Source organism: Castanea sativa, chromosome 9, assembly GCF_040712315.1.
Source record: "Castanea sativa cultivar Marrone di Chiusa Pesio chromosome 9, ASM4071231v1".
Taxonomy (NCBI): Eukaryota; Viridiplantae; Streptophyta; class Magnoliopsida; order Fagales; family Fagaceae; genus Castanea; species Castanea sativa.
The window spans coordinates 43,200,760-43,212,144 of record NC_134021.1 but is presented as its reverse complement, the minus strand read 5'-3'; the positions used below and the strand labels follow the sequence as shown (position 1 = coordinate 43,212,144).

The 11,385-nt window shown below is 32.9% G+C and overlaps 1 protein-coding gene across 5 annotated transcripts; it reads right to left on the bottom strand.

Annotated features, from left to right (window-relative positions):
- Positions 1-300: 300 nt before the first annotated feature.
- On the bottom strand, positions 301-6,611 carry LOC142611116 (uncharacterized). 5 transcript variants are annotated; one of them, XM_075783153.1, is made up of 7 exons: positions 6,154-6,611; positions 4,888-5,075; positions 3,909-4,026; positions 3,664-3,798; positions 3,435-3,566; positions 2,388-2,777; positions 301-700 (listed from the first exon to the last, which is right to left on the bottom strand). In XM_075783153.1, the coding sequence occupies exons 4-7, from the start codon at positions 3,792-3,794 to the stop codon at positions 562-564; spliced, it is 792 nt and encodes a 263-aa protein (XP_075639268.1). In that variant the 5' UTR covers positions 3,795-3,798; positions 3,909-4,026; positions 4,888-5,075; positions 6,154-6,611; the 3' UTR covers positions 301-561. The 5 variants fall into 5 exon arrangements, with proteins under 5 accessions (XP_075639268.1, XP_075639271.1, XP_075639269.1 ...); XM_075783156.1 differs by having other exon boundaries at positions 3,919-4,026; XM_075783154.1 differs by having other exon boundaries at positions 4,888-4,993.
- Positions 6,612-11,385: the final 4,774 nt, after the last annotated feature.

Here is an 11,385-nt window from a genome sequence, read left to right as displayed (position 1 = left end):
GTGAGATTTATTGGCTAAAAGAGCATTGTTTAATAACTATCTGATAATTTTCAGAGTTGAACTATGTAAAACCAATTATAAGAGCATTTTTTAATAAGTAGGTATCAACGACTTGATACTTCAAAGTCAAAATCTATAGTCAATAACTATCTAATACCAACTATAATCAACTATTATTGAAAGAAAATCTCTTAGTAAAATTAATACATAAATAAAGAAAGATTTTGCAAGGTCTCTGATAAAGTTTTCTTGGTGGCTTAAACTATCTTGCACTTCTATATAATTCCCTAACAGAGATCAAACAACATAACAACAAGAAACTTCACCCATTATCAGCAAAAGTTATAGTTATGTATATAAAATTGAAACCCATCCTGTACATAGATAAACTATGTCCGAAAATTGCACATATTTTTCTCAAAATCAATTTCTATAAAACAAATGTTGATGCAGGCGTCTTGCTTATAATATTTGTGACTCCTAGTATGTACGTAAAGCTCTTCATATCTTTGCAAAGTAGCATTTAAACATGGAGTATAGAACAGTTACCACTCCAAAGAGTCAGGGTAGGATAGGAAGCTCCACTTCATCAAAGGAAAAGAAACTGACCCGTCCATATTCTACATGACAAAACCGCAAAGGAATGGCCCCACATTGCCTCTCAAGGACTTCAATATCTGCTATGGATGGTAGATCACCCCTGCAAGAGAAGGCAAGCATAAAAGATTCAAAAACTTTTTGACCAGGATATGCATATCAATTAATAAGTTATAGATCTCTTTCAAAGCAACTGGAGAGAACAAGTTTTGATGGATTAATGAAATATGATACCAAATTTTACTGATCTTCTTCAAGCAAAAATTACTTTTACATTGGGGATTACTGATTTAACACTTTTCAAAGATTATACGGGTGTATCTTTGCAGAATGCCAATTTCCACTTAAAATTTAAATATGATTGTAAACCAAGTAATCTTTATATATTAAGAGGATTCAGAAAGTTAGTTATTGTCTTTTTAATTTCCAAAAATACCCCTAATTTAATTAACTTATTCTTAATATATATAAAAAAAAATAAGGTTAAAACCGTAAATCAACAAAAATTAAAAACAAAAACCTAGCCCATGTTCTATAAAACTTCTATAAAAAATACAAAAATAAAAAAAATCTACCTCATGTTCTCTCTCTCTCTCTCTCTCTCTCTCTCTCTCTCTCCCTCTCTCTCTCTATATATATATATATAATAAATAAAACCTACCCCAAGTTCTTATTAAAAAGAAAATACCCAAAAAAAAAAGAGAATTGCACGCACAAAGCACGTGTGATGAGGCTAATAGAATTTAAAGTGGTAGATAACCAAGAAGGGAGTAATTAAATCATTAAAATATGATTGTAAACTAAGATATAGAATTTTTCTAGGAGAACTGTTGGAGACTTTTCCATTTCTCCCTCTTTACACATTAATAGATATTATCTTCATACTAATTGAAAGCAAAAACAAATGTTTGATAGTCAAGAGTTGAAAAATCCTACCATAATATTATTATTTCTATCTCATATTTCAAAAATGTTACAAATAGGAATTACATGCATGCTTCACATTATGCTAACACATGTATGTGATTATAAAAGACAAAAATGCCTTCTACCCACATTTCTAAGATTGTCCAAAAAAAAAAAAAAAGTGGAAAACATGACTTAATTAAAATATACAAATAAGTAATAAAACAATAAAATCATACAAACTAGAGGCTTGATCTACTGCATCCAAAAATTGAACAACATTTAATTTCCATAGAAACTAATAGAGAAATATCCTTTCATGCTTAGTAAATTTGTAAGTTAATACATTTCTAAAATTAATAACATAGTACAGAATTCCTTTTCTCCTATTGGTAAATAATGAACTTAATACCTATTCTAAAGCCAACCCCACCTGAGCCAAAGCCTAGGGGGCGGAAATCCAATCTTAATAAATGACTATATTTTATGATGGCTGTCAATTCACCACAACCCTCCTCATTTTCCCAGGTTTATGACCAGTTATGAGCAAAATATACAACAGTAAGCACTGACACAGATGGAATTTAAATAAAATAAAATATTTGTATGTACTTAAAAAGAAACATGAAATAATAATCTAGATGCATATGGTGTAAATCCTTTCCCAACAAATTCCTCAAGATATCAAAAACCTAGAAGCTAACACATAGGATTGTTGCAATTAAATGTTTTCAGCAAAAGATAATCTGAAAAAGAAAGTGGTTTAACTTATGAAGTTCTTTAATATAAAAGAACATTTCTAATGATAATAATATAAATAACAATTTGCAATCAACTACAAAAGAGAAGGTTACTCATTCTTAGGAGCTACCAAATACAATTACCTAGTTAAGCAGATCACAAAGCTTGGATCACCTGGAGAAGATTTTCTAAACTTGCTATTTGGGAGATAGACATCAAAAACTGGCCTTGCTTCATTAATATGCATATTATTAAATGGTCCAACAATGGAACTCTCATCTTCTGATTCTAAGTCTACCACTTCACTGCTTTGTGGAGAGCATTGAAGAGAAACAGATGGACGGTTACTCTTAGCATCCTTAATAGACCAAGCAATGCCATGCTGCCCAACAATGTAACCAAGAGATTTCAAGTGCCTATAAACCTCAAATAGCTCCCAAGAGCCTCCACTAACCTTTGCATATAGATCATTTAATGAAAGACTTGTACCATTGTCATCCAAGAGAAGCAATGCGCCTATTTCCATCAAAAACCTACAAAAAAGAAGTTACACTTCACAAATGATTCCATCCCAACATATAATGAAAAAGGACAAAAATACATAGTTACTTCTTTTCAAAAACTTAAAAAGATATATATTCTTTAAAAAAAAAAATTTGCTTTTATCGGTTAATTATCTAATACTACATTTCGCTTACAACACTATGTATAAATTTGAAAGTGTCACTTAAAACTGGTTGAAGTTTTAGTTATTGAAAAGCATTGTTTGAAGTATGTGTCTGATACCTCTTCGTCCTTCAACTTTTATACAAGGTTATCCACAATCTCTTACTGAAGCCACAGTATGAAATTTCAAACTAATTTGCTCAAAAAAATAAAAAAATTCGAAAGTCATAATTTTTGGGACAACCGTAAGCTTAGCTCTGCCTTACAATATAGAATGTTTAATTAGCAAAGGATTCTTCAGAAAATTAAGTGTCCCTCAAATAAAGATACCAAAATAAATAAGTTACAATAAAAGACACTATGAATAAAGAACAACAAGATATTAAAGCTCTAGACTTGTAAATACTGGGTTTCATATTATCACCAAAACAAATAATTAACTTATCCCTTAATTCCTTTGAAAGAAAAACCAAGAAACAATAAGAGATAAAAAAAACATCACAAAAAAATGTCATTTCACATACAGAGTTTCCTCAATTGAATAATAAATCTTGCCACTACGAACTACTCCCATTGTCCTCCACAGTTTACCCTTGTTTTCTACAACCTCAGCCATTCCAATTTCGTTTATCCAATGAGCCCTGGATTTATCTTTCCTGAAAATTGTAGCCATAACCCAAAGTTAAACCCGGAGAGGGGGGGGGGGGATATTTATAATATCATAAAGAATCAATTTTATGAAAAATTCTATACCTAAACTGCAACTTGGATATAAACCCAGATGTAAAATGGAGTTCCTCATCATCCTCATATTTTGTATCTTGCAAATAGGCCTCAGTATCACTTGATCCTCCCGAAGAATTTTCCCAATCCACAGCCTCCATTATGCTACTTATCCAAAAAAATTCACACTTATGTTAAGCCCATTTCATTACTTGAAAAAATGCATATAAAAAAACTGCAGCAAAGAGTTCAGTTTCCTTAACAAACATACTCACCAAAACAGACCTTGGTACAGCCTCAAATCACTTTGAATGCCAACTGTTCAACTCCTTTCTTTTACTTGGTTGTTGGTGGTGGCTCTAGCTTCTTCTGTTCTGGTCTAAGGAATGAACCCTGCAATTTGAAATATGTGAAAGAAATTTAATACAAATCACAAATGGTCAGCACAATTTACTTATAAAAAAAAAAAAACCAGTGGTCAGCTTAATTAAAACACCACCTAGCATAAATAAAGTGGCAACAACTAAAATGAGCATGTAGACGTAGGTGAATTTCACAGGATAGAGATTTCAATTATGATGCAATTGGAATAAAATTTCAAGATTTGTAAACATTTGTAAGGAATCATAACAAATAATTACTGTTACGAGGAAATACAATATACTTATCTATTGAATGAAACCTTCATCCTAAATTCATCTTTCTAGAATTCCCCAACCAAAATACAGCTAAGGAAATTCATTCTAACCTCTTCTGGTCCCCCAACTGAAAATTTTGAAAATGGTTAGGGAACACAGCTAAAGAAAAAAACTTGTATTACTAATTTGTCCAATAAAAAAATGCGTCAAAATACTCTATTGGACCTAAAGTTTAGTCTATGAGCAATGTTAGTCTCAAAAGTTTTAAAGTGACTGCTTTTAGTCCCTAAAAATCTTAAAGTCATAAATTTTAGTCCCAAACACACTTAAAGTGATCAACTTTAATCCCTTGGAGTGATGACATCTCATTTTTTAGTTTGGTCACGTCATCTAAGGAGTAAAAGTGATCACTTTAAATATAAAGGACTTAATCGAAACCCCAAAACTTAAATGACCCAACTGGAATGAAATTCAAGGAAAATAAGGAAAACCCAGCAAATCAAAGATCTGGGTCTCACTGAAAAGGCAAAAGGGTAGGCTCTCTATGTGAGGAAAGTATAACCAAAGGAAAAAAAAAAAAAAAATCCAGCAAGTAAGAAGAGAAACAGACTTTTACCATGGCTTGACTGGAACAGTAAATGGGCTGCAGAGGAGCTTGATAGTGATGAGTGCTCACACAGCGGTGTGTGCGTAAGAGAGAGACAGAGGCTCAGAGGCTAAAACTATGGAAGAAAGGGATACATTTCACAAGGGATACCGGTGTAACGGTGTTAGAGATACTAGTCGCTAACCCCTGTGATGCACCTGAAAATTACTAAAAATGAAATCTAACAAATGCTTGTGTTATTTCTATATTTCAATTGAAGGCGATTTTTTCTTTTTTAAAATAAAATGCTTATTTTTTTTATATGAAAATGTAATATGCCAATTAGCAGTTATGAAAGTTGAGATTTAAATTAAGAGGTAAATATAAGTGAATGCTGCGATCCCTAACCATATGCGTGCCTTTGGAGTTTTATATCTAAGATAACACTTGAGGTTCAAAGTGAGCTCTTACATTTATTTCTAAACTAATAGCATCTAAGTTCACAATACAAGCATATTAAATAAGGCCAAAAGTCTTTGCAAGTCCCCCTTAACCTTATAGAGTCCTTAATACAAAGTCCACATGTTATTTGCTATTGCTTTTGCAACATGAAGCAACTCTTCACATTGATGAAGAAAGTACTCTGACAGTGAAATCAGTCCGTTTACATCTTCACATGAATAAGTAATTAAAATGGCCCAAGTAATTATATTTAATTTTAGAAGATTAAACCACAAATTAGAAACATAGAAACAAACTACCAAATAAATGTGATAAATAATCAAATAAACTATAAATTTTACATGGTAAATCACTATTTGTATGCAAAAATTAACAAAATAATCAAACACGTACTAACAAATAAAAGAAACTGATGCCATCCTACTTCATTTAAACCAAGCTGGCATAATCAACAAAAACCCAATAAACTATCAGCAAAACAAATCTTAAAATACTGGGTTGGCATGAAAAGAAACAATAAATTATCCAAACAAAAATGAAGGACTTTCACAAAACAGACATAAAAAATTTAACAAAGAAGATTATAATTTCACTAAGACATTTTGTCGAACAGGTGATGGGGTTGGCCTATCTTTTAGCATATTGAAGCCTTTTGTTTCAAGATAAAATCTAACGAATGCTCAGTTATTTTGATCAACCCCAAACATTTTTATATATACAAAAAAACAGGGAAGAATATTGGAATAAAATAGCAAAATTTGATTGAACAATGTAAGACTACGATGATAAAATCAAAAAGGAAAATTGAAAAAATAAGATTGCCCTTTTGCTTACCAAAGCGATCTGCAAAGGGCGGAGACGCGAGGCGTGCAAACCCGAGGTTAATGGTTCTATTTTTTTAGCTGCTTCATTTAAATATTATTATTTTTTTATTCTTCCTCAACTCTTTTTCTCTCTCTTCCTCTTCGTATGTCTCTCTTCTCAGATACAAGACTCAAACTACCACCACAGCACCACTACTACTTTACTTGAAACTTAACCACCACACGACCACCATAGGCAAAATCCAAGAAACGCACACTCAAAATCAATCGCCACGGCAAAACCCAAGGCCAAACCCACACCCAAACCCACCACCACCAAATCCAAGAAACCCATACCCAAAATCAATCACCACCACAGTCAAAATCCCCCATGCCCACGGAGATGGAGAGATAGAGAAAATAGGAAAGAGAAAGAGGGAAAAGTGGGAGAAGAAAGAGATAATAAACAATTTTTTTTTCTTACCTTTGAGATACAGTATACAGCCAAAGATGAATGTGCACTCTAGCTAAGATTTTTTTTTTTTTTTTTTCCTACCTTTGACTTTGAGATACAGTGCAAGCCAAAGATGAATGTGTGCACTTTGACTTTTAGATATAGTGCACAGCGAAAGATAAATGGGCACTATAGCTAAGAAGTAATCATTTTTTGCTTTGGTTTCATGAGTCCCATTTTTGTTGTTAGTGGCACTAAAAAATAGTAATATGGTTTTTTTTTAGTACTACTAATAATAATACTTTAAGTGGCTTTGTTTTGCTCAGATCTTTTTTATTTTAGTAACAATTTTTTCTTATTTGAATTTTTCTTGAAAGCTTTTTAAAATTAAAAATTCTATTTCTTTTTTCTTTCAAAAGAAATTATTATTTTATTTGTCTTTAACAAAAGAGTAAATGGAGACTAAAGAAAAGCCTCGGATAATTTTAAAACTTAAAAAACTCAATTGAACAAAAATAAAATTAGAAAATTGGAATAAATTATGATAAAAGTCATAAAACTTTTTTTTAGGGTAAAATTATAGTAAAACTTAAATGGTAGATTTTGTATTTTTATCTATCTTTTTCTAAAAAAACAAAGCCTCTAAAGTCTAAACACGCACATGCATTTGTGAAGAGAATACAACATTTTAGTGTTCACTTTTAAAATGGTCCAAAATGCTTTTACACATTAATCACAATTAGTTTATTCTTTATTTTTAAACAGATAATAGGGTCAAATAAGAAAAAGAATAATTTTTAAATATCTAAATTTTAGGTCATTTAAAACATATTTCCCATATTCTCCATTTTTTGCATTAGAAGAATTGTTTTATAATTACATGTATGTTTCTAATTAAATAATATATTTATTTTTTAATTAAAAAAACTACCTTTACTAGGAATTATTTAGATTGAGGTTAAATATAAGAGAAATATTATCTTAATAATATTTTTACAATACTTTCATAATAAATTCTTTAAGTAGTTGGTTATTTTTTATGGAAAAGATAGAAACTCGTATTAATAAAAGAAAATTGTAAGTATACATGAAAACTCCTAAACTCAGTAGGAGGAACGAAGAGAAAAAACAAAAACCAAAAAAAAACAAGAAGAAGAAGAAGTCAACAACAACAATCCCAATACAAGTAACCATTACTAATTCAGTGCCTGATACATAAAGAAAAACACCATCATGGTTTCTGTTGGGAAGCCATAAATTTCTGGTGTTCCTCTAGGAGTTCGACAGCACTTGTAATGATTCGAGTCAGATGAAACTGAGTTTTCTCAAAGCAGAGCTTGTTGCCAGCGTTCCAAATGGCCCAAGAAGTCACAGGCCAGCGCTCCAGGTTCTTCTAATCAAGCTTATCAAGCAATTGTTTGAAGAGTAGAAAGAAATCTAGTGCAAGATTACTGCACTAGTGCAACTTTCCTCTTAACAACGCCCACACATTTCTGGCCAGGGGGCATTCCCATAGTAGGTGGTCATTGGTTTCAGGGGATTGACAACAAAAATCACAGCGAGGGGCGATGTTAAGCTTCTTTTTACACAAATTATCTCTAGTAGGCAGGATGTTAGAACATGCTCTCCAAACAAAATTACGAACTTTGGGAGGCACATTGAGGGCCCATAATTTTTTCCAAATTGGCCTATCTCCAGTAGCTTTAGAGTGCTCCACACTACCAGGATATTGCAAACGACAAGCAACTTGATAAGCAGATTAATGGAGAATAGACCGATTTTCCTTCCACACCCGTTGGTCTCGACTCTCGAGGTTGAGCGCCATTCAAGGGAATTGCAAGGATTTCCATAGAGGTCCTGGGAGAAAATAATGAAAACAATTTGCCCTGGTCCCATTGTCTTGTTGAGTTGTTGATAAGCTCTGAGAATTGCAAGGGATGGATCTGACCACCTATAATTTCTAGAACATGAGACAACCAGCCTGGATCGGTTATGGCTATGGATTTGCCGCCTCCATGAATGTGCAGCTTGGAAAATAACGGGCTTTGTAAACTCTAAAGAAAAGTGAAGTTGCGTAATAGATAAGCCTCCGAGCCTGTTTAGCAAGCATGACTAAATTGAAAGCATGAATGTCGGAGAACCTCATTCCTCCCTTACTTTGGTGTACATAGTTTTTTCTAATGAATCCAATGAATTTCCTCTCATCCTTAGTTTGCCCCTACCAATATTTAGCCAAAGTGGAATTGATTGTATCACACAAACTCTTAAGCAATAGGAAAAAACTCATGGAGTATAATGGAATTGCTTATGTCACTGTTTTGATCAAGATTTCATGCCCCGCTTTGGAAATAAATTTTCTTTCCATCCTATCACCCGCTTTGATATTCTTTCTTGAAGGTCTTTAAAAGTGTTTACGTTTGACTTCCCAATGGCCATAGGCAAGCCGAGGTATTTCTCACAGTCAATCATAACTTGAGCTTGTGTTCTTACTAAAAAACAAGGTGATTTTCTGTAGAACAAGGTGTGAAATCCGCACACCAAGAGAGCAAGATTGTATTACCTAGAACAATCTATTCTCCTCTGCCTTCCTAAGTAGAGACGAGAGGCCCTCAGCACATAATAAAAATAAATAAGGTGAAAGAGGGCCACCTTTTTTTTTTGGAAAATACTAAGTATTTATAACACACACACAAGGGGAGAGGGGAGAAGGTTTTTTTATAGAAACTTACAGTGACGTATATCCAAAAGGGCCTAACTCTTGGATACACAACACAGACTTTAAACCTTTTTAACTCACACTCATTTTCCAATGTGGAATTAACCCACTATTTTTTATTTTGAGAATACTAAGTATTTATAACACACACACACAAGGGAGAGAGGAGAAGATTTTTTAAAGAAACTTGCAGTAGTATATAGGGTCACCTTATTTAATTCCACAAGATGGAGAAATAAAACTTCCAGACTCTCCATTAATTAATACTGAGTAAGAAGCACTACACACCTTCTCCATTGCCAACTTCACCCAACATTCATTGAAAGCAAAGACTGATTAATTTAAGTTGTGTATTTAAATTAAAATTAATAACAACTTGCCTCTTATTATTTGTTGTGAAAATATTGTGAATGTAGCACTTCTTATAAATATAAAAAAGAGCTTGTAACTTCTTGTACGTTATTGATTTTCTTATTATAATAACACATAATTTATATTGTACATGGTATTATAAAATATATTAGAAAACACCACACATCACATGAGATATCTTCTGATATATATATATATATATATGTAAATGGGTTCAGGTTATACTTGGTGTACATTCTCCAAAAAAAAAAATGTTACACTTAGTGTAATTTTACAAAAGTTACACATTTTTTAAACCATAGATTTCTAAGAAATCTAATGGTTAGAAAATCACTATAATCAATGTTATCTTTGAAATTAATTTGCTTTCCACATTAACTAACCTAATTAATTTGAGAGAATATTATATTATTTTCTTTGTAACTTTCTTTCTCTCTCTCTTAATCAATTCATCCCTAACTTTACACAAAAGCATATTCTCAACGTTCTTGGGCATGGAAATATGCACTGAATTGAAATAGTTGTCTAAACTCAACCAATTAATTCTTCGTCCATGCTTGCCTGCTGTACAATTGAGGGGTCTAAACACGCAAGGTCTAAGCCATTGGCGTGAAGAAGTTGTTTAGAAGAAAGAATACTTTGGGGTGAGTTGGCTTTTATTTTTTATGAACTCAATCCTTGTTTCCCAAGAATATGAAATTTAACTAAATTTTATATTATCAATCTGCCTAGTTGTCGTTAGAAATTTGTGGAGAATTTTAATCACCAATGCCATAGACGTCACACTGGTGGTGCTTAGCTGTAGTTCTGACTATTGCATTGTTGCAGGATTTTCTGTAATTTAAGCCTAGCATTGGAGCTATTAGTGATGTAGCCCTAGGTAATTGTGAATGATAAAGGTTTGATTTTTTTTTGCAGTTGATGATGTCGTTCAATATAGATTTGGTGAATAATCCTCAGTGTCCTTGCTCCCAAGTGGATTTAGCGATGTGACATTCAAAAGCTATAAATAATGGGTATGTTGAGAAATATTCCCAGCAAAAGTATTTTTAATTTTGATAAATCAAGAGAGCAATAATACAAGGGTTTTGTTTGAATATGCAGACTTGGTCATTACACAATCCTGATCAATGGCTTCTTTAACAATTGAAAGTCCAGCACAACTGCCTCCATGCCCAAGAAAGTTGAGAATATACTTTTGTGTAAGGTTAGGGATGAATTGATTAGAGCACTTGCAGCAGTGGAGCTAAATAACTATATAGCTATTTTGGCTCCACCAAAACACCAAAAACAGCCATGCAGCAGTGAAGCTAAAGGTATTTTTTTTAGCTTCATTGCTACAGTTTATATCTATCTATAGATATGCACTGTAGCTAAGAGCTAAAAAAAAATTTAATTTTTTAATCCTAGCCCAAATTAAAATAATAGTTCATCTCTCTCTCAGTCACTCTCACACTGTGCCTCTCTCTCTTAGTCACTCTCATCTCATCTGAAGCTCTCATCTCTCAAAACTCTCTCAAGCTCACTCTCTCAACGTCACTCTCTCAAGCTCACTCTTTCACCGCCTCCGGCCCCACTCATCCTCAATGTCGCCCCCACCGAAGCTCGATGTCACCGACCCACCAGCCGTCCTAAGCTGCCGATTAGCCTCAGACCCACGCCGCCATCCGCCTCAAACCCCTGTTTCGTCATTTTCACACACACTCTCTCTTTATGTCATT

Coding starts and splice junctions, on each gene's coding strand:
- LOC142611116 (XM_075783153.1), bottom strand. CDS start 3,794: ATGGAGGCTGTGGATTGGGAAAATTCTTCGGGAGGATCAAGTGATACT. Junction 3,567..3,663: donor ATATCCAAGTTGCAGTTTAG/GTATAGAATTTT, acceptor TACAATTTTCAG/GAAAGATAAATCCAGGGCTC. Junction 701..2,387: donor TTTGTGATCTGCTTAACTAG/GTAATTGTATTT, acceptor CTTCTCTTGCAG/GGGTGATCTACCATCCATAG.